Raw genomic sequence first — 23,741 nt, 5'->3', positions numbered from 1 at the left:
CATATTTGTTACACAAAAATCTACTGAAAAAAACCTTCGGCATAAGTGACGCTTTTAGCGTCGGTTGGATTATTTGCAACACCTGTTTTTATAACGCACTTCCCGACAACAAAACAACGTCAGAAAAATATATTTGTGATATAAAATCAAATATTTGTGACGATATTTTTCATTGAAAAAACCATGTTTTGTTGTAGTGAGCGAAAACTCATCAGAAATCCCAACACTTACTCGAGTCTCATTGGTCCCAGCTGGTCTCTAGTATCTTTCAGGTATAAGCAAATCATTGGCAATAGAGTATATACCTTGAATTCTAAAGTATATTTACTTTCTTTATTTGTTATCCCTAACTATATATATCTGTGACAGGTTCTTCATCATCTTGGGCAAAACGAGAATTCGGCCTCATCGTATGATCATCCTCCCAAAGCCACAATAATTTGCTGCATTCTGATTACTCACTGTAAGAGATTGTAACATTCTGTTTCTATATGCAATCCTTAGAAGATAAAATAAACATAGTTGCACCAGCACTATGTAAGAACCAAAAACATATTTACATATGCAATCTTTCAGTTGTACAATTTGACTCCTGATTTTCTTAATGCAACCTGTAACATGACAATGATGTCATGAGTTCCCTGCTTTTTATTGTATTTGGTTCCCTTTCCTTGTAGAATGTCTTTGAGGTTTAAACTTGTGGGAATGTCCTTGTGAATATAGAGTATGAGAACTATCAGAGTGAATTGCTGGATATAAAATGAATCAAGGTTGTGCAGAGAACTGGGCTATTGCATGATAAATTTGGGGCGAATCAGTTTTGACTAGGTCAATGAAGACTTGACCTTTTTTTTTATGTTGTTGCAAAAAAATTATCAACGGCAGAAATGGGTTGCTAAATATGAACCAGAACAACTATTTCCTGTTCTACTAAAGTATATCCCGGAGTGACTCTAAAATTAGCAACAGAATAACAACAGTTTACTTCTGTTTCTATATTTTAATTTCGCAACAGGTTGTTTCTGTTTCTACTGTCGTTGCTGACCGAAATTAGCAACAGAGCTAGAGTTGTCGCGAAAAACTGCGACAGGGTGTTTACCAACGGCAAAAATATGTTGCAAGCCCCGTCAACAACATATCTAAGTTGTTGTTAAACGTTAAATTTGGTGTAATTTTATGCAACGATTATTGTTTTTGTTTGAGGAGGCAAAGTACTCTACGTCCTATCACTACACCATTTCCCCCGAATTGCAACTAAATTTTGTAACGGCCAAGCAGCCGTTACAAACTTTTATGTTACAAATGGCCGTTACAACCTAGACGAACAGGGAGGAGCCGTTACAAAATTTTTTCCAGATTCGTAACAGGGGGAAACTGTTACGAATAGTAACATACTAATTTTTTACGTGTGTCAGTCACACGCTTGGTGACACTAGAGCCGGTAACAGATATTATTGCGCGTGTGCCATTCAGCCATGTGCCCCCTTTTTCCACCCAAGTTCACTAAGCTAGAGTATTATTCCTCCCCTGAAGAGATAAGCTCGTGAAGAGATAAGGGTTTCATCGAGTACACTCATTACCTTTTTTTCAATTTCTCTTTTTCTCTTCGTTTCTCATCTCGTTGCCTCCGCAGAAGATACCAGAAATTTATCAAAGACATTTTTCGATCTGTTATTTCAATCGTAAGTTGTTTTTTTTTATTCATTCAATCATTTTCTGTTTTTTTCATCGGGGTTTTTAATTTTAGGGTTTTTCCATCTGATAAATCTATTGTGATTTCTATTTCTGATTTCGTTTTAGGTTTATTTTTATCTGATATAAATCTGATACGATTTCTTTCTCTTATTTCAGGGTTTTATCTGTGGAAGAGCTGAAGAACTTTGAAGGTATTTGTTTTATCATCTGTTAAATCAAGTTTTAGGATTTGAAGGATATATACTAACTGATATTCTGATTTCATGTTAGGGTTTGAAAGACTGAAGAACTTTGAAAAACTCCAAAGAGCTTAAGTTGAAGGTATAAGAATTGATTTGTTTAATTTCAATTAGTATGAATTGATTTTTTTTACTTTTATTTTTAGGTTTTCAATTAGTATGAATTGATTTGTTTAATTTCAGTTTTAGGGTTTCAATTAGTATGAATTAATTTTTTCTTTATAGCATGTTAAGATTATGGTGTTTTATGTAAACTAACATGTGAAGTTACTCGGCCAGGGCTTCGACAACCCTATCACTAGGACTACGTACATTGTTTGAACATAATCGTCTGTTTTTGTCCATCTGTAGAAACATATTCACCTTCAAATATAACATCATTAAAAAAATGTGATGTGAGTCAGTTAATTGAGACAATGTTACAAAACTTGCATACCATATGTATGAACTCTGTTTTCTTTGTAATATGTTTTCTATGAACTACTTGTAGCTCATCATCTCCTCGTTGAGAGGATGTTTCTGTCATTTTCATGAGGGCTTCGGCAAACCCACCACTAGGACTAAGTGCTTGGTTTGATCCTATAAAGTCTATTTTGAAGGGTAATATGTCATCTGATGAGAACAAGAAATGGATGAAGTGTGACCATAAGTCTGGTGAATACATACAAGGTGTGAGGTCATTTATACAGTTTTCCAAGAATAATGGTGGTGGGAGGGTTTTATTTTCATGTCCTTGTCGAAATTGTATGAATGGTAAAGGTTCAGTTTCACTTAGTGAGATATCATTTCATTTTCTAAAATATGGTATTTGTTTGACGTATACAACATGGCGTAATCATGGTGAAAGTTCAGTAGAAGCACGGTCAAGACATAGGGATAACACTACAGCAGGTATGGATGTGAATGTTACAGTAGGTGTGGATGTGGATGGGAATGTTACATCTGCTATGGATATGGATGTGAATGTCACAGCAGGAGTTGATGTGGATGAGAATGTTACATCAGGTGTGGATGTGGATGAGAATGTTACAACAAATGTGGATGTGGATGAGAATGTTGGGACCAAGGGGTGTTGTAAGAAAAAGTTATCAGCGGCCGAGCGAGCAAGAGTACCATTGTATCCTTCGTGTCCTAAAGGAAAGTCGGCGTTGTATGTAGCGATAATGGTGAACAACATAAAGACTCAGTATGCAATTTCAGATAATGGTATGACTGCAATGTTAGAATTGATAAAAGAGTTGCTTACCGAAGAAAACACCCTGCCAAGTAAGTTTCCAGATGTCAAGAAGATAATTCAAGAGTTGGGGATGGATTATGTAACCTACGATGCTTGCGTGAATGCTTGTATACTCTATTGGAAGGATAAGAGTTCATTGCTGAAGTGCCCTGTATGTCAAGAACCGCGGTATGTAAGAGTTTTCAATGATGAGAGAAAACTTACTCAAGTTGCGCAGAAGACGTTGAGACACTTTCCAATAATTGCAAGGCTGAAAAGATTTTATAGTATACCATGGATAGCAGAGGCGATGCTTTGGCATTTTAGATCACAGAAAGATATCAATGTAATGCGTCATCCCGTTGATTCTTCAGCTTGGCGTTGTGCGGATAGTTTTTGTCCAGAGTTTTCTAAGGAAGCACGGAATGTTACTCTTGGTATAACAACTGAAGGCTTCAACCCCAATGGATGCTTTGGTCTCAATTACAGCTGTTGGCCGGTAATTCTCTGTCCGTATAATCTTCCTCCTTCGATGTGTATGAAGAGGGAGTTTTCTATGTTATGTTTGTTGACATCAGGCCCGAGAGCACCAGGTAAAGATATCGATGTTTACTTACAACCATTGATTGAAGAGTTGAAAGAGTTATGGAATGATGGTGTTATGACTTTCGACAGCTTCACCGGTTCTGAATTTCTGATGAGAGATAGGTTGTTATGGGCAATTCATGATTTTCCAGCATTAGGGACTCTTTCTGGATGTGTAACTCATGGGTATTTTGCTTGTCCAAGTTGTGGAGAAGAAACAGATGCTGAGTGGCTGCCATATAGTAAGAAGTTGTGTTATATGGGACATCGAAGATGGCTGCCAACGAAACACAAGTTTAGAGATGATAAAACAAACTTCAGTGGAGGAGTTGAGCATGGTAAAGCTCCATGGCCACTAACAGGATTGCAAGTTCAAGAGATGGTAGCTAATTTGAAAAGCAAACAGGGTAAAGGAAAACCACCATCAAAGAAACGTAAAAGAGGGACTGAAGGGTATGCTGATGAAGAAATTTCCGATCACTCTTTATTTTCTCGAAGGTCTATTCTTTATGATTTGCCGTATTGGGGAGCGAACACAGTTCGTCACTATACAGATGTGATGCATACCGAGAAGAATATAACTGAGCACATTGTTAATACTGTATTGGGAAATAGCAAGTCAAAAGATGGTCTTAATGCACGTAAAGATATGGAATCTATGGGGATTAAAAAGCGGTTATGGTTGAAAGAGGATGAAAACACGGGCAAGACAACAATGGAAGATGGGTCTTTTTCCTTAACAAAGGATGAAAAAGTTGCTTTCTGTACAGTTTTGAAGAATTTAAGGGTGCCTTCAAATTTCTGTTCCAATCTTCGCAACAACGTTGGTATAAATCCACCAGAGTTGAAGAATTTAAAGTCTCATGATTACCATGTTATGATGCAGTCTTTGTTTCCACTGCTTGTTCATACGGCAACTTCATTTCCTAAAGATCTGCGAGTTGCTCTTCTCCGGATTAGTTTATTTTTCAATATCTTATGTGTGAAGGTTATTAACAGAGAGCATCTTTTACAAGCTAAAGCTAGTTTGGTGGAGGCAATGTGTGTTCTAGAAAAATACTTTCCTCCATCCTTCTTTGTCATTAGTATCCACCTGATGATTCATCTGGAAGATGAAGCTTTAATCTGCGGTCCGGTCAGATTTAGGTGGATGTACCCCTTTGAGAGGTAAATTTCCCACTTAACTATTTCCCCTGTTTAGCAATTTTGTTTATTGTGATATCATGATTAATTTCTTTTATGATAGAGGATGACTTTATTTCGTGAATATACTATTTGAGAATCCGTAATGTCCTTATTAGAAATTGCTAGTGTTGTAATTATTTAGTGGAACTCAGTTGTTAAATGCATGATTGGACTAACATAGTAGTATAAAAATCCAATGGTAACCATAAAAAGGAGTGGAACTGTTAGTTCTCATTATTGAAAGGTTGTGTCTTTTAACATCTTACTATGTGTGTTATGCTAGTGCTGATATGGAGGGTACAAACCCTTGCTTTATAGATTAAATTGAATTTGAGAATGTTATATGGAATGTCAGGTGCTGAGTGTAAGATACTTTGATTAAGAAAGTTTATATTTGAAGTTTTTTTCTTCTGAAATTTTATGAAGTTGACAACTTAGCATAAGAATCATGTTTGGTAAGGCCTTGACAACTTCTACACTTTACTATTCTTTGTAGGTTAATGAAAGGCTTTAAAGGGTTAGTGCGCAATAAAAGGTACATTGAGGGATGCACTGTGAGAGGGTATTCGTTGCGAGAAGCTAGTTTATTTTTTATGGATGGCATGTCAGATGATGGTGATGGTACTCACAAACATACTCGACGGGCTTTTTTAGATTATGACTATGTTTGCAGATGAGATGCCTTTAAGTACTGGAAAGAGTATGACTTTAACTCAAGTACAATTTGAACAATGCCGCAGCTGGATCCTATCTAAGTATTTTGAGATAGATGACTGACGAAGGTAAACATTACTGCTTCAATGTGAATTTTAAATTGTTGTGTAGTATGCTAGAGTTATGCTATTTGTTTGTTCTTTGAAGTATCAATGTCTATGTATTTGGTTTTATTTGAGATAGCAGTTTCATTGATGCATTAAGATGTTTTCATTATTTGATACTATTTTTATGTGGTTGCAGGAAGTATGATTCCTATGTTAGCGGCGACACGTCTAATGGTCAGCAGACCTCAAAGAGTTTTCATGTATGGTTGCGCGACGAGGTAACATGATATCTTAAATCTTTCATCCCAACTTGTTATGTTTTTGGTTGTGATACTAACTCCAACATGAACTTTTATAGTTGATAGAAGGCAAAGAGACTGATTCAACACTTTGGAGACTCGTGCAAGGACCCCTCTTCAAGGCACGATCCTACAGGAAATACCAAGTCAATGGCTTTACTTTTAGCACACTAGGTTGTGAGGCGAAGAATATATCGCAAAAAAGTGGCGTATCAATGAAAGCTTTTACAAGACTGAAAGTGAAGTCGGCCGAGGAAGCAGAAATAACTTATTACGGAGTTATTAAAGAGATTATCGTCTTGAATTACATGGAGTTTGAAGAAACTGTTTTCTGTTGTGATTGGGTTAGTATTGTAGATAAGAATGCGTATAAGGTTGATGCAGTTTCAAAGGTTATAAAGGTCAACTTATCCAAGATGAAAAACAAAGTTAGAGTGTCTGATGAGCCGTTTATCCTTGCATCTGAAGCGACTCAAGTGTTCTACTCAAAGGATCTTACAGATGAGGGATGGTCCATGGTGTTGCACTCACATCAGGGGTTAACTTGTTCAGTAGATAAATTTGAAGTTCCTACAGCTTATCAATCAGTTCTTACTGACAATGAGAATTTCAAAAAGTTGCTTTCAATTGGTTCTATTTGAAATGAAACTGATGCCACCTTTGCAATGTGTTGCGCTTCATGAATATCTATAAAAAGAAAGACTGCCTTTGTTTTTCTCTTGTTTTTCTTTTCTTTTGTTTTATTTGATCGCTTATTATTTGAGAGGTGTTATTTATTTTATTCGCTTGTTCTGTGATCTGTTTTCTCTTGTGCAATATTTTCTTTCATGATATTTTTTTTCCAGGATATGGCAGCAGTAGTCGTCAATGAATATGGAAACCAGTTTCCAGGAACTGCACGACAGTTGGTCACTGGAAGGGCTCATTGGTTCGTACACATGTGCCTGTTTCATACAAAAACTGGAATCTTGTGCCTCAGAAGCATAAGGATGATGTTTGGAATACCCTTAAGGTACAAAACTTACCTTAATGAGGGTTGTATCCTCAGTTGTTGTTCACTCCTTTAACTTCTTTTATAGTGGTTGTATCCTCAGTAAGCCATTAATGAGATCTGACTTTACAGGACGAATTTAATATCCCTGAAACATCGAAGGATATTGTTCAGAAGTCCATGGATGGTCCATGGAGGAGATTTAAAACTGAGTTACGTACCGATCATTATGATTTGTACCCTACTCATGAAGAAAGGATTCTACATGTTCCACCAACTGTAAGAGAAGAGGATTGGATAAAATTTTGTGAGAATAAAAAAGAAGAAAAGGCAACGCAAAGTAGAATTGACCATAAGCGGAAAAGACAACAATATGGCTACACACATTGTTCCGGTCGCAAACCTCATTGTTTGGTCAGAGCTGAATTGGCACGTAAGTTTTCTCGATCTCTTCTACATTCACAATTTTCCCCATCTCTGTTGTATTTCAATAATGCCTCAAACTATGATATATTCACAACTTGTCTCGATCTCTGTATGTAGGAGGCCGAGAATCCTGATGTAGAGATCAGTCCTGAGGATGTGTGGCTTAAAGCTCATACACAAGAGAGTGGTTCAATCTTACCTAGCGCCCAGCCATATGCTGTGGGTCAGTTCACTTTTCAGTTATTTCAAGTCTTCTCATTGTTTTTAGTTAAACATATTATAATTTTCTCGATTGTTATGCTTGGCACAACAGGATAAGCTGAAGAAGGCCCAAGAAGAGATCAAAGAAAAATTGGATGCAGGTCTTCCAGTAGAGGAACTTTGTGCACTTGCTGCGGCTTTTGGAAAGGATAATAGAGGACGGACTCGTTCTCTTGGTCTTTTATCTCGTACACAAGTCCAACTTTCTGCTCCTGCGCGTCACAAGGTCAATGAGTTGAAACAGAAGGAGGGTGGTGTTACTCAAATGGTGGAAAAACTAGGTGGAAAGGTGGGGGTTCTAATCGAAGGACTTGGAAAATTATGCCACATAGTTCAAGATATCCAATCTGCAATGCCAGCATCAGTTGGATCAAACTTGGCCAGCACCTCAAAAGCTCCATCTCCACAGGGTGTTTCTGCTTCACCTCTATCATCTCCTCAGGGTGTTTCTGCTTCACCTCTATCATCTCCACAAGCTGCGACGAGTTCACCAGCTGCATCAGGAGTACATGGCATGCCGCGTTGTTCATTACTGAACTTCGAGGGTCAAGTGGTTGCAACTGGTAACATCTGTACTGGTGGTTTAGGAGAAATAATTCACGGAGATCCTGTACCCTTACATCTTGCCAAGGTGTGTATCGATACTATTTCCAAGCCAGATGAAATAACTGTGAGTGCCAACAAGTATGCAGAGACCTTCAGAGACGTTGGAATTGGAGGATATGTGCTTCATCCAAAGATGTGCCTCTCAAATTACGACACACCATCTCTTTCTTTTTGATGTGTCAACCTTTTTGAGCATCGCATAGTATCTGCCTCAACTCATATGGTTCTTTTTGGTCTTTTTATGCAGTTCAAACTTTTTTACGTATGCTCTTATGCAGTGGTGCATAACAAGTTTTTAGGCTTATTTTCCCCTTTTTTTTCCAGTTCACACTTTTGTATGTATGCTGACTGATACGCATACTCTTATGCAGTTGTGCATAAGAATAGATTTACTTGAAGAAACATCTACAGTGCTGCATAACAAGTATTTAGGCTTATTTTCCCTTTTTTTTTTGCAGTTCACACTTTTGTATGTATGCTGACTCATACGCATACTCTTATGCAGTTGTGCATAAGAATAGCTTTACTTGAAGCAACTTTTTTTGTCCGATGTAACTTTTTCCTGAATTATGTGAACACAAACCGGCTTATGAATGGATATGCACTTTCAGTTCATCATTTATTTGTATATGTGTGGGTGGCTTTTGTTCTATTATATGTGAATGCACAGGGGACTTCTCGCAAGGTCAGCTGAAGCAACAGTAGCCAGCCGGGGAAATATCAATCCCTGGTAAGTACTTCACTTGGTTATATTTGTACTATAAAGTTTAAGAGGCGTGGTTTCTGACCTTCAATTTATACTTGCGAGGTATTATGCTGGTGGGAAGTGAAATACAGCTGGATTGGCATCAACTTGTGTACCTGCTAGAATGCCGGGTAAGTACTTAACTTGTATATTTCTAGATTCCATGTTTCTTACGGGACTTTTGTTTGTTGCGCGTGCGAGAGAGCTTATGGACTTTGGTTTGTTTCAGGACCAATTGCAATGATGGCCTGGATCAGTGGTTGCAGTTTCAGTTGAAGCTCTTGATGACTAAATCATGGGCTTGTTCTTATTACAAAACCACAATAAGTATTTCTCATTGTTCTTCTCCCTAATTTATATTTTTTTGAAGTTTTGTCTGCTTTTAACATGGGTTGGTATATATGCTTAGGAAATTTAAACTTAGTAGATACTTGTCATCTATAACTTTATGCATGGATTTCGAACTTGAAGTCTTAAAATTTGCAGCTTCAAGTTGGTTTATCATCTCTAGCTGTGAACATAGAAAATTTGCAGTAAGTTTCTATGTACAGTCTAAGTTATATAAATTTGTGAACATAGGAATTTCTATGAACTGATACTTATGGGAATTTGTATACATTCCCTTACTATTTGATACTTAGAATAATTTAAGTTCTATTTTGTATGAATCCTTTGTATGAATCCATTTGAATGTGATAAGAATTGATTGAATGGACATGAATTTGATTGAAAAAAAATATTGTTGATTGTGAAGGATAAATGAAAGGTGTATGCAGTTGGTTATTTTGAATTCCGGCATATTCCGGCCGAGAATGAGCTGCCGGTCAACCTTGACCTGGTCAAAATTGGTCATTGCTGACTGATTTTGACCAGGTCAAGGTTGACCGGCAGTAATTTTTTTACTGTGGCAAAAAATTCGTAACGGCTTCAGCTTGTTACAACGTTCTGTTACTAAATAAATTCGTAACGGCTCTCGCATGTTACTACAGTGCCACGTAGTAACGGCTATTCGTTGTTACAAAAAAAAATCGTAACGGCTGCAGGGTCGTTACAAAAAATTGTATCACCCCTTTTCGTAACGGTCCGGAACAGCTACAACTCCGATTCGTAACGCTCAATAACCGTTTCGAATCGGAAAAAATGGTGTAGTGTATGAAACGAATGAAGAAAAGGAAGTGGAATATCTTTTCATCGCAAATCCGGAAGGTGTACAATTGACAAGATGCTTTCATCAAATTCTCTTTATGGATTGCACGTATAAAACTAACAAGTACAACATGCCGATATTGAACTTTGTTGGCAAACATTTGTCGACATTTACCGTTGCGTTTTGCTTTTTGAAAGACGAGACGAAGGAAAGTTATATGTGGGCATTGCAAAAGGTGAAGTTATTGTATCAAGAAGGTTATACTCCAAAGGTGTTGATTACGGATAAGGAGCAAGCATTGATGTGGTCCATACCACGTGTTTTCCCCTACGCGCGTCATCATATTTGCACGTTTCATCTATGGAACAATGTGCAAACTAATTTCAAGAGGGTTATATGGCCAACTTGTTGGCACTCGATTTCCCCGGCAGCGGCGCCAAAAATTGATGTGATTTGTAGATAGTGGTAAAAGTTGTTCGATTCTCAGACTTGTGAAGGATATTAATTAGACTTAAATTCTAATATTAAAATAGAAAACTCACTAAAAATTATAGTAAACTCAATCAAAGATGATGTCAATACTAAAAGAAACACTGAGGCTAAGATTCAACTATTTTCCAAGTTCAAAGTGATTAAACCAATACTTATATTTATGCAATTTTCTTGTTTAATTTTATTCTAAAATATTGCAACAAGTAGATTTTCAAAAGTAATAATTGTAAATACCAAGTATGAAGCATCAAAATCTTAAAACTAAGCATACTTTATCAAAATAGATCACAATCACTCAAATAAAAATCATATTCAATAATAGTTCAAAGCAAATAATCATATAATTATTGCAAATAAAAAGATAAAATAGAATATACCACTTTTTGTTGGAAAAATAGCTTCCTCTATCGCCTTAGCAATGGGGTTTAGCCCCTCATATTAATCATGATCTCAAAATATGTGTTTCTTGCTCAAAAGATGATTAAAAGAGTGAAAGTAATAACACAGACTGTTTGCAACAGTGTATTGGTATTGCAAAGCAGCTGTTATAATGGAACTGTTACAGAAAAACTGTTGCTTTGTCGCTGATTTTAAGACCCTAGAATACGACTGCCCTGCACAACTTAATGTTCTTCAGCTGTTAAACAACGACACTGTTCTGCGACTGTTTCCTGTACGTCAATGTTCTTCGCGTTCTTCCTCTTCAGCAGCAGCAGCAGCAGCAGAAACAGAGTTTGGTAAAGCTCTGATTTCTTCTTCTCTGGCTCTCCTTAGGTTCCCAAACTCTCGACACCTCTTCTATATGACCCAAGACATCTATCTATATCAAAAATACCGATTAAATATCTCCCAAATCTTCCAAAATCTCTTTCATTCTCTTCACGGCCAAGTTGCGGCAATTTCTTGTTTTAGAATTTTTACGCGTTTCTAAGCTTTCCTTTTTATTCTAAACTCTTTCTTAGATAGAGACAAATCTTTGGGAAGGTTTACAACGCTTTAATCTCTCTAAAATTCCCTAAAACAGGTCACACACGTGACTTTCCATATTTTCTGTTGTGAGAAAAATCCGTCGATTGAGCCCAGTCTAATCGATTTAAACACCCATATCAGATTCCTAGACCCATAAGGAGTCTATCCTATGAAAATCAGAGGTTTAATCGACCTCAAACTCCTCCAAATCACGATTTCCAAAACTGTACTTCACTGCACTATTTTCCCGCCAAAACCTGGTTTTTGAAATGTTGAAGATGGTTACCCCTTATCCAGAGTAGGGGTCCGATTAGCAACTGTCTGGAAATGGGATGCCCCTTAGTAATTAGGTTATCCCTTATCCAAAGTGAGAGTCCGAATAGCAAATGTCCTCCGGGTGCTTTCCAACAACTTTTCGAGCCAATTTTTTCCAAAAATGTTTATTCGCCAAAAATACCTACAAATAAATAAAACACCATAATAAGTACAAAAATGAGCCCTAACAATATATAGAATCGAGACAAATCGGACACAAAAATGTGTCTATCACGCGTCATCATATTTGCACGTTTCATCTATGGAACAATGTGCAAACTAATTGCAAGAGGGTTATATGGCCAGCAAAGAAGACCGAGATGGAGAGGATTAAAAAACTACCGTTGGAGAAACAACAAGAAGAGAAAGATAAGTTTGAAATCAATGACAAAATAGCCGAGGTGCTTTGGGCGGATTTTTAAGGTGATTGGGAACAACTAATATGGTCGTTCACGGAAGAAGTTTATTTCCTAAGGGAGTGTTTTGTAATGGAAAAATGGTCAACCTACCCGGATGTTATAACATATTTGAAGAACGAGTTATTAGATCCCCACAAAGAAAAGTTTGTTAGTGCATGGATAAACCATTATAGACATTATGACAATCAATCCACAAGAACGGTGGAGTCGACCCACTATCGGTTCAAGAGTAAGTTAAATGGTTGTGATGGTGGATTCGTTATTGTATTGAAGCTATGGTCGAGTATTTCAAGCGTGATCTCGATAGAATTAAATGGGATTTTGAAAAAAGCCGATCTAGAAAGCTTGTCGACTACAGGGATAGCCCTTGGCTCCGGGGAAGAAGTTTATACGTTTCTAAATGGGCAATCCTAAAAATTACACCTCAATTCCACCGGATATGAGGTGTAATTGTCCCATCAAGTTGGCTTTGGGGCTCCCATGTAGGCATGCGGTAGCAAATTATCCCACAAGGATGATTATGGTCGAAGATATAGATCCATTTTGGAAACAACTAACATTTCGCGATCCATTACCAAATCAAGGTCTTGGAGACGTGTTTTTCAACACAAAGGCACACAAGGAAATTTTTGAGAAGCAAGCTTCTTTACTACCAGCGCAAAGACAACTTTAGTTGTATGAATTGCGGAAATTCAACCGTCCATTCACTAGAGAAGATATATTTGAACCTACCAAGGGGAAGGGCAATGGTCGGCCTTCGAAAAAAACAACATAGAAACATGAAAGGGAATAAGCTAAGAGAAATGTTCAAGAGGGTCCACAATTGACTCCTTCAATGCGAAGAGATCTTTCGAGTTTTGAAAAGTTGAACGAGTTGCACAACGAGTCGAAAGATAGGCTACAAACAAACTTAAACGAAAGGAAATAGTAAAAGGCAGACCAAGCCCAGCTAGTGAAATGAAGGTAAAAGTACCCAAGAAGAATGTGGTTGTGGCATCCCAAGAAAGTTCAAAAATAAAAATTGATAGTGGAGTCAAAATTAAAGACCCGGTTGTTCCATCCCAACAAGGTTTAACAACAAAAAAAACTAGTAGAGTCCAAAGAAAAGTTGGTGGTGCGGTTGTTACTAAGCAATTAGCGAGAAGCCGAGGCAATTATGTCAAAGGAAAAGCAGCGATGGTCGAACCATCTCAAATCACCCCACAAAGAGTTGTTAGTGGTGAGAAAGAGACAGTTTTTTTGGATGTAGGTCCGATGAAATCACCCCCTATAGATGAGGAAGGTAATTATATCCGACCTACTTATACAATATTCAAAAATTACATGTACTTTTTACCACATTTTATTCATGAGTACGTCAAGTCCACCCACGATGTTGAGGGCGATGGAAATTATGGTTACCATGTGTTCGTTGATCAACTTGGACCTTTTGAGGAGGCAAAAGAATGGGGTGACGACCAAATTACTTATGTAAGGAAAAAGTGTTTGCTTGAACTACGTGGTTTCTCCGATTTCTACAATCCAATGATAAGATTCGAAAGAGATGACACAGAGGCGGTGATAAATGAGGAGTTCAAAGCATTTGAACGACGTTTAACGGGAAACACTACATGAATATTGGATGAGAATGCCAATATGTGGCTATCGACTCGCCAACTCATTCCATTGCATTATTCATTCCATCTCCTATGGACATAGTATTACATATGCACCAACAAGACGTATTTTTACGGAAGAAGAATCACCAAAGATAGTCATCATGGGGTTTGTGAACATGAACCATTATATCGGCCTCCAATTGAAATATGGATTCCCATTACCTCCATTAAGGAAGGGAGACAGTGGTGACGGCGAAATACCATTGGTTTGGTGTCATAAGTTCGAGCAAAGATTTCAATTGTGGGATGCATTACAGAATTCGAGGGATGGCCCTGTCTACTAATGAGTTCCGATGAGGATGACTATGAGTATATATGGTGTGAAGATTAGTGATATTATGATAACAATGTTTTTCGTACGGTGGTGATTAAAATGATAATATGATAACAATGTGGTGTGAACCTATGTATTTGAAGGTTAGTGATAATATGATAACAATGCTTTTTGTAGGGTGATGACTAAAACGATAATATGATAATAATGTGGTGTGAACCTATGTATTTTGAATCACTCATTATAAATGAACAATCTAATTTTACTCTTATTATATGTTTACAATGATAATATGATAAACATGTGGTTATTTAGAGGTGCTTACGGCCAGGTTATACGCTGACACGACCTAGCCGTAATGACCCAAGTGAGATTTTCGTAGAATTACGGCTGAAACACCAAACCGTGGACACGTTTACGGCTAGGAGTCCTACCCGTATTTTTGGGTACTGTCATTATTACAGATGAAACACCAAACCATGAACAAGTTTACGACTAGGAATCCTACCCGTATTTCTGGGTACTGACAGAATTACGGCTGGTAATTCTAGCCGTACATCCAATTTACGGATGGTAATTCTGGCCGTAACTCGCCCTGAAATTTCAGTATAAGATTTTACTCCGTTACAGATGAAACACCTAACCGTTAATCCCATTTAGGCTAGGAATCCTAGCCGTAACTCTCCTGTATTGTCAGTATCAAATTTCACTTTGTTATACTTAAACAAGAATATGATAAATTAATAATCAAAACACTAGTATCCATTCATTCAAGGTAAATTAATATCCCATTACTTAAAAACAAATGAAATCGCCCAAATTCATAACCTAAAACATGCTAAAAGTAAGTCTGCCTAATGAAAAGCTTGAATGAATTAAACAAGTACATAAAATAATCATCCACTATGACCAACAATCTTGGGAACATCCTTAGAAGATGATGAAGAACTGTGGAGAGTTAGGGAACCACTCATCCAATTATCCTCGTCGTAGTATAAAGATCATCCTTCGCTGGATTATGTAACTCCTGAAACCTGACAAGCAGTGTTTTTTGTTGGTCGCAATCCAAATACAAAACTTCCTCAATTTTACGGATCAGGCCTGGCAATCCACTTAGCTCGCTTGACCTATTTCAGCATCATTCAATTAATAGTGGTACATAATTTGAGAAACGTATACAAAAAAAAGAATCATATACTTAGCCTACATACCATCATCGTCGCAATATCACACATTGGTACCTGGAGTTCTTTATGCTTTCCAGGGTTCCTAAAAATGGTGAAAACCATATCAGAAGATAAGACCAATTTACGCAGAGTTATACACTTACGGTTCGGAACCAACAAGCGACCCATCCGTATTACACAATATTGGCTGGGAAATGTGAGACTTCCTAACCGTAAACACAGTCTCGGTTACGACACATGCAGACGACTCATCCGTTTGACCTAATTGCGTCCAGGAAGTGTGACACCACCTAACCGTAAAATAGTATCGACTAGGAAATATAAATAACAGTTACGAAATTTCGGTAACGGTTAGGAACTTCTCAGCCGAAACAATCATCACCCAATTTTTTCTGCAAACACAGGACGACTTATGGTTGGTAAAGTCCCATCCGTAAATATATTTCACGGTTGGGATCTCGAATTTTCCTAACGGCATGAGACATTAACGGCTGGGAGTTCTTGGTGTCCCAACCGTTAGGTATACACTAAGGCCAGGACAATATGATATCCTAGCCGTAAACCCTTCAGAAAACCATTTTTGAAAACCCTAAAACCATCAATGGAACCTACTTTTTCAATGTAATGGTAAAATAACTGGTGGGTTTTTCGATTCTTACCTAGTAGGAGTCATTTATAGACGATTCGCAGGTGTTTGAACAGATTGGTTCACCAGTACATCTCCATTAAAAGGAACATCAATAACTTGACCTGTTTCAGAATTAGGGTTCAATCGATCGGATCTTGTCACTCTTGATCTTGCTGCCATCTTGAGAATCAAGAAGAAGAAATCGAATCACGTTGAGCTGCTTCAAAAATCAAAAGAGAAGAGAAGGAAATATTATTAGGTTTTGGAGAGTGTTTTTGAGAAGAAGAAGAGAGAAAATGAAAGGGTTATGATTTTTGGTTTTGATTTAGGATTAGGTTTTAATTATATAAGATTTGATTTTAAATTGATTTATTAGGGAGGGGTAAATCTGACTTTTCAATCACTTAAGATCTCCCCTTATCCATATTTTAGCTACCCAAAGCACATTAAGCCCCAAGTTCCTATTGGGTTCAAGCCCCAATAATAGGATTCTTTAATAAACCCCTTGACTAGTTGGATCATCATCAGCTCTGTACTGTTGTACATATCAGAAGACAAGAAGTAAATAAACGAAAAAATGAAAATGGTGAGAACAAAAATTTGTTATACCCTTCATAGATGCTTTTTCTTGGATTGTACAGTAAATATATTAAATACTGACTGGTTAGGTCACCACAGGATTTGATAGGGATGGAGTTTTTAAAGACCTGAATGAGACTCTAAAACAACAATCGATGGTTAGATTTTGATGGTTCATAATTGGACCATCAATTCTGGTCCACCCTTACCTTTTTTTGGCCAAGAAACCACGGTGGGTTTGGCACAATTCTGGGAGATTAGATAAAGACTCCTGTGGTTTTGGTTTGCTCTCTCTCCAATCCACAGTAAATAGACACTCGTGGTGGCTTTAATATTCCCCATCCACTCTACCTAAACCTAACATTAAAAACAAGGCCTTCTTTACTCTTTACCAATCATATTGGGTACAAAAGAAGTAAGGGAATCGTGCAGCTGGTTTCTGCTGCAAAGAAGTAAGTGATCAGAAGTAAAGGCTTCGTATTGAAAGAAAAAAGGCAGCTACACTTCTCCTAGTGTGGTTCTATGCTGATTAGTAACAAGCATTTGTTTGCCGGATCCACACCATAATAAATGGATACAAAAGACTTAAAACAGGATGTTCTTATTATCTCGATTTGTTTTTATGACACCAAAGAAAATGAAACAAATACTCCAGACTAAACACAGTGGAGTAATTTCATTATTATTCTTTAACAAGAAGGTAGATACAACCACCTACGGATTGGGATCTTTGTTAACTCTTCCGGTTTACCCTTTAACCTGAATCTCAAACTTTTTGTCTCCGATCTCAATCTCAACCTTAGCTCCAGTTTTGTTAAGCTCAACATCAACCTCCTTCCCAGCATACTCAACGTCAACCTCATCTCCATCTTTGGTTAGCTCAGCCTCAACTTCATTCCCTGCATGCTCAATATCATACTCAATTCCTCCATTACCAAGATATTTTTTCTTGATCGACGATCCACCACTTGTCTTCTTTAATCCTTGCTCCTCTGACACCAATAACAACGTATAACAGTGAATATATAATTTTGAGTGATTAAAGGTGCATGTAAAATGTAGTAGTCAAGCATAAACTAAAATTAATTCGATTGCACAAAAACTTACGTGTTTTTTGAGGCATGTACTTAATAGCTAAGACCTCAGAAGAGATGAGAAGAACAACAGCAAAAAGAAGTCCCAGCAAAACGAGTTTCCTGCCATTCGCACCCATTTGAAAGTTTCTTCGTACTAATGCAAATGCACTGATATTGAAAGGACACTGCGAAATACTAATCAACAAGAGAAGAGTGAGGAAAGTAGTGTGACTTCAGGCTCAATTTATAGAGCAAAGAAGAAAATTTACCTTCAAGCTGCAATGATGTTATTGTTTGTCCCATTCAGAATTTAAACCAAGTCTTGGTGTATGATAGAACATGCACGTCATAGGCTTAAACATCCACTTGGTAAATGGTAACCACATGTTAGTCAAAATTAGCTTCCCTTTAACTCCAATTTCATTTAAGCAAATTTCTTTTCCCTGCATCTATACGCGAATAGTTTGGAAACAAACCAATTCGTGTATTATGGCCGTCCATTTGAAACTCCGAACATAGTACGCTAACTATATTGCCTGTTCGAATTATACGAATTAACGAATAATTCGGCCAAAAAGTCCTCCAGCTGTCTTTTGCGCTCATTAAGTACTGATTGCGCTCATCTATACACTGATTGCGCTCATTAACTACTGGGCCCGACGTTTTTTAAACCCACTGTGAAAGTCCATCGCGATTTCCTCTTTGGTACCATGATCTTTTTTGGTACCTTGTCATTAACTACGGATTGCGCTCCTCCATCTGTCTTTTGATTAAGCTAAAGTTACAAAATGATTAAGTTACCCTTTAACTAAATAAGTATTTACTTTTTTGAGACATGATCTTGTACGAGATGCAATTGTTAACATTTGTTACAAGGCTGGTGTGCCTGCGTGTAAAGAAGTGGTCCTTGGATTTTTGTCAGATAATAATACAGATTTGTGTCATGCAGATATTCTTATTTATAATTGGGAGAATGGCCAAGATGTTTGTATAGATGTCACTGGCGTCTCACCCTTCACAGTTGATGGCATTCGTGCTATCATTCCGGGTCAAGCTGTTTCGAATGTTGTTCTGCGCAAACATACTAAATATCTAGACAAATGTGTATCACATGGTAATGGTTTGGGGGTTCTAGCCTTCTCTACTCTAAGAGAGATTAGTGGTGATATCTTGTGTTTTTTTAATAGAATGAAGAATTATTTAGTTAGTTGTGATGCCAATAATGGTGTAGGTAAATTTCTTTTTTATAGATTGGGTGTTTCTATTCAAAAGGGTGTTGGTGCCGAGCTTGTTGCTAGGTTACCAGCCAAGGCTTTGAGCCTCGAGCGTACTCAAAGAGACTCGACTTAAAGGAGTCTAGAAATACTTCTACCAACATAATGAAAGAACCTTCCCACCTTGTACTGTTAGAGAAAGTTTTGATCCCAAAGAGATCTTATCAGTTTAGAAGGTGTTCTGATGAGGGAAGTGGGGAAGGTTTACTACAATAAGTTAAAGTTTTTATGATTGACTCTCAGAGGAATTCTTTTCATTTGGTATATCCAAGTCCTTGGCCTATTTCAGGTTCACTCGGGGCTTTAGCAACTACCGTAGGAAGTGTGATGTACATGCATTCATATCAAGGGGGTGCAAGACTTCTTAGTTTAGGTATCATCTTGATACTCTATACCATGTTCATGTGGTGGCGTGATGTTCTACACGAATCCACCTTGGAAGGACATCATACCAAAGTCGTACAAGACGGACTTCGATATGGTTTTATTCCCTTCGTAGTGTCAGAGGTTCTCTTCTTTTTCGCTTTCTTCTAGGCGTACTTCCATTCGTCTTTGTCACATATGGTAGAGATCATGCTGGCCACCGAAAGGGATTCTTGTTTTAGATCCTTGGGCAATCCCTTTTCTTAATACCCTTATTCTCCTTTCATCTAGAGCTGCCTCAACTTGGGATCATCATGTTATACTCGCGGGGAAGGAAAGGCGCGCAATTTATGCTTTAGTAGCTACCTTTGTAATGGGTCTAGTATCCACTGGCTTTCAAGTAATGGAATATTACCAAGCACCCTTCACGATCTCGGAAAGTGTACATAGATCTACCTTTTCCTTAGCAACCGGCTTCCACGGTTTTCATGTGATTATAGGGACCCTCTTCTCGATCGTCTGTGGTTTCAGCCAATATCTTGGTCATCTAACCAAGGAGCATCATGTTGACTTTGAAGCAGCTGCATGGTATTGGCATTTTGTAGATGTGGTTTGGTTATTCCCATTTGTCTCTATCTATTGGTGGGGAGGTATATGAAGATGAAGCAATCTTGAGCAATTCAATCTCGAAGAGGGGATGAATCTATACGTATAAGAGGTAAGTAAACAACCTATGTGGGTTAAGTAGATTTCTCTTACTCGAATAAAAGGAGAGGCCTCTACGGTCGAGTTCTTTCGAATCTCCGGACCTACTTGTAGGACAAGAAAGTTAGTTCCTCCCTTACTTTAACAAGTAAGTGGGAGTTTACAAAGTATAACATCATCCAATTCCGTACCATCACTTCATAGTCATGAGTGATTCCTCAAACCCACCCTTAAAGTCGACTAACCCCTGCTTCCGTTGATTCTCGTCTCTTTCATTTCCCTATTGAACCTCTCTTTATTCTGACACATAAATGCAGGAATCGAAGAAATGATGGAAGATTATGTTCACCAAGAAATGACCCATAGTTGGATCGTAGTCAAAGATCTTTTCTTGTCAATCCTTCTTTTTCCAATAAACCGAAGAACCTAATGGTCATACTTGGCCTTCTATCGCCAATACCTATCTTAAGCACCTTCAACAACTATTCCTACGCTTCCCAACTTTCCCGCGCAACTTTGAAGCAGAAGCTGCTATAAGAGCCAGTACAACTATGACTAAGGAAGCAAGAAACTTTTTGACTGTCCTGCGAGTATCTTCAGTTACGACTGATAGCTCCGTACTTTTTAATCCGTTTCGTTCCAGTTCAAACCAGACTGAAAGAAGGAGTTTATGCATTAAAAAGAAGAGATCATACCTAAATACATAATTTAGGAGAGGTCCCCAATCTATTACAAAATTTTAATTGCTTTAAATACCTTTTTAAATATAAGATTTTTCAGGAGGTTCACTGATCGCTTATTTTTCTGCCGTATAGTGGTGGACCCGGGAAAGCGTATAAAATTGAAGCGCAATGAAAACGGGCCTACAGTAATACCGCAAGTGCACGGTCGTCAGTTGTAGCTCGTGCAAGTACGGGTCGATCCACAGAGACTGGGTGTGTTTTGTAGTTTCTAGCTATTTTGGGTTCTAAATTGCTATTGGGCTTTTGAGTTAAGGTGATAACAATGGGCTATGGGCTTTGGTACCAATGAGTTTTGAGTACCAATGAAGTGAACTGATCCTTTGTACTCAAGTGGTCTGGGCTCAATATTCTTGAAGTGAACTGAGCCTTGGGCTCAGTTGGATGGACCTCAGGTTAAGCTAGGCTTTTGGTTTACACCTGAACTTGGCCTTTCCTTGGAAATGAGATGAACTGAGCTTGGTAATGAAGTGGGCTTTGGTTGACTCAACAGTGGACTGGGCCTTTGGCCTTACAATGAGCTGGTCCTTTGCAAAACAGAATGCAATTAAGAGACAATGGCCAAGGCAGGGCAGTAAGCTAACAAGCCAAGACAATGGCTCTAATGAGGCAAAGGAGGCTAGAGAAGACAATGCTATTTACAATGCAATGCTATTTACAGTGAAATGAAAACAGAAAAGAAACAGAGAAAGAAAACAGATGAAGTGAATAAGAAAACAGTGAGACAAAAACACTAAAGTGACAGTGGTAAAGACAATGAAACAATGGAAGCATATACAATGGCAGTGAAATGGTGATTGTTAACAGTGGCAAAGTGCCAACGAAGCAAAGTAAGTTACAAAAGAAAGTGGTAAGAGAAAGGTGACAGTGAAGATGATGTGAAGCAATGGTATTGAAGTAAACCAAGGCTGTTGCCAAGGGCAGGAGTGTGGAGAAGGTGAAATGGTGAAGGTGAGCCTAGGCATACTACTAGAGTGGGAAGAGAACTAGTTTGCTCACAGTCACTAGTGAGCACTAGTTTCTCCCCACTGCTCAATCAACACAATGCTCTAAAGGCTTTAGCCTAACATTCACACAAAACAGTAAACATGAGTGATGAAAGAACACTAGGATGTTGAATCCACCATTAACCTAGGGGATATTCTACTCACAGCTAAAATAGTTACCAAAGTACTAATTGTCTGATTAAAGTACAACTAGTCTAAGGGCTTAACAACATTGAACATGAGCTGCACATGATGAAGACTATCTTATTGATTCATGGTTTCATCTAGTCCTAGCATTTGAGGTTTAGAACATACATAACAAGAACATTAGAGAACAGGAAAACATAAATAATGAACAAAAGATGAACAATGAAGGAACAAACATCACAAACATCACATTAACAGCAGCTTAACATGAACAACAAATTGAACAGAACACATACATGATTAAACAGGAACAGTGCATGAAACAGCACAAATTGAAGAGACTCAAAAAAACATTAACAGAACATAACAGTTCTGGACACTGGCTATTCCAGCATGAAAATTACACACACCACAGTCCCCTTTTTATACCCAATTTACATTTTAGGGTTCTTACACCCAATTCCCAAATTTACCCAATTGAACAGTAAAATTAGGTATATGATTTTACCTAATGTAATGGGTCTAATTCGAACCCACATCCCTATTCTAGCTCCTCCATGCCTTCCTAACAGAAAATTAGGGTTTTCTATAAATATCCCCAAAAATTGAGAAATTAGGGTTTTTTGAAAGTTGAGAAATCTCACCTAATTCTCTGAATTTTTCTTCGACCCATGCTTTATCTTCTTCTTTTGCTCCCTGTTCCGCTGTCAATTGCCGTGTCTAGCTTGAATTGCTTCATCAACTCCACACCCTAGGGTTCAGTGGCGTGAGTGTGTGTTTGATGAAATAATTTTGGCTAGGTGAATAGGTTTTGCAGTATGGGATGATGGGTTTACTGAATTGGAGGTGGTTAGGTGGTTATGGAGTAGGTGGTGGCGATGGCAGTGGCGAGGTGGTAGCAGGTGAGGTATGGTGGTGGTGGTAGGTCTGCAAATAGGGTGGAGAAGAAGGAGGAGGTCGATAGAATGGGAAGAAGGGGCTGTTTGGCTAGGTCATAGGGTTCGGTCACTATGGTGTGTAGCGAGATCATCGAGTTCGATGTTCGGCGAAGCTGAGCGGTGGATGGTGGAATTTGGAAGGAATCGAACGGCGTCAAGGATACTGGATTAAGCGACCGTTGGATTGCGAGATACAACGAATTTAACGGCACCAGATGGAGTTAGGTGCTGTAGTGTGAAGCAGGATCTTCAGACCTCGATGCACTGACGATGCTGCGACCATTGGATGTAGATGGATCCAATCTGACGGCTACAGGAGAATGGGCTTTGGGTCTTGTTATTTGGCTTGGGAGATAAGTTGGGCTTGGGATAATTCTGAGCCCATTTCTTCTTGTGAGAACAATCTCTTCCTTGTTAAGCCCATTGCTAGCCTTTTGGTCTTGTGCACAACATTCTTCGCGGCTTCCTTGCGTAATTTCTCCCGGCTTTTCACTACTTTTCTGCTCTTTTCCGCTCTGCTATTCATCCAAACTTTATTTATTACCTAAAAATGCAAAATTAAGTAAGAAAAATATTTATTCTTGAAAACAATGAAAATACAGAATATGGGATAAAATGTAGAATTAATGCACAAAAGATGAGTTAAATGCCAAGAAAAATATATAGAAATATGCACTTTTTAGCACTCATCATATAGCCATCGGAGGGATAGTCGACAACTCTTTCTAGACCTTGAATTTGGAGCAAATGTTTACATTAAATTATAATCTAGTCTTTCCGAGATATTTGTTAACGCTCGTAAACTCCAAACTAACATCGGTCGTAGAACTTCTTT

General features: G+C 38.0%; 2 protein-coding genes across 2 annotated transcripts; one reads left to right on the top strand and one right to left on the bottom strand.

Annotated features, from left to right (window-relative positions):
- Positions 1-2,464: 2,464 nt before the first annotated feature.
- LOC113329644 lies at positions 2,465-4,851 on the top strand. The gene is made up of 2 exons (XM_026576498.1): positions 2,465-4,771; positions 4,822-4,851. The coding sequence occupies exons 1-2, from the start codon at positions 2,465-2,467 to the stop codon at positions 4,849-4,851; spliced, it is 2,337 nt and encodes a 778-aa protein (XP_026432283.1).
- A 12,283-nt stretch (positions 4,852-17,134) lies between these two features.
- Positions 17,135-17,984, bottom strand: LOC113330197. Its single transcript, XM_026577043.1, has 2 exons — positions 17,785-17,984; positions 17,135-17,669 (listed from the first exon to the last, which is right to left on the bottom strand). Exons 1-2 carry the CDS (start codon positions 17,888-17,890, stop codon positions 17,425-17,427), a joined length of 351 nt encoding a protein of 116 aa, XP_026432828.1. The 5' UTR covers positions 17,891-17,984; the 3' UTR covers positions 17,135-17,424.
- Between the last annotated feature and the right edge of the window lie 5,757 nt (positions 17,985-23,741).

Source organism: Papaver somniferum, unplaced genomic scaffold (genome assembly GCF_003573695.1).
Source record: "Papaver somniferum cultivar HN1 unplaced genomic scaffold, ASM357369v1 unplaced-scaffold_117, whole genome shotgun sequence".
Taxonomy (NCBI): domain Eukaryota; kingdom Viridiplantae; phylum Streptophyta; class Magnoliopsida; order Ranunculales; family Papaveraceae; genus Papaver; species Papaver somniferum.
Note: the sequence above shows the minus strand (reverse complement) of the source record. Positions and strands in the feature narration are given on the sequence as shown.

Coding starts and splice junctions, on each gene's coding strand:
- LOC113329644 (XM_026576498.1), top strand. CDS start 2,465: ATGAGGGCTTCGGCAAACCCACCACTAGGACTAAGTGCTTGGTTTGAT. Junction 4,772..4,821: donor CTAAAGCTAGTTTGGTGGAG/GCAATGTGTGTT, acceptor CTTTGTCATTAG/TATCCACCTGATGATTCATC.
- LOC113330197 (XM_026577043.1), bottom strand. CDS start 17,890: ATGGGTGCGAATGGCAGGAAACTCGTTTTGCTGGGACTTCTTTTTGCT. Junction 17,670..17,784: donor GTACATGCCTCAAAAAACAC/GTAAGTTTTTGT, acceptor TATTGGTGTCAG/AGGAGCAAGGATTAAAGAAG.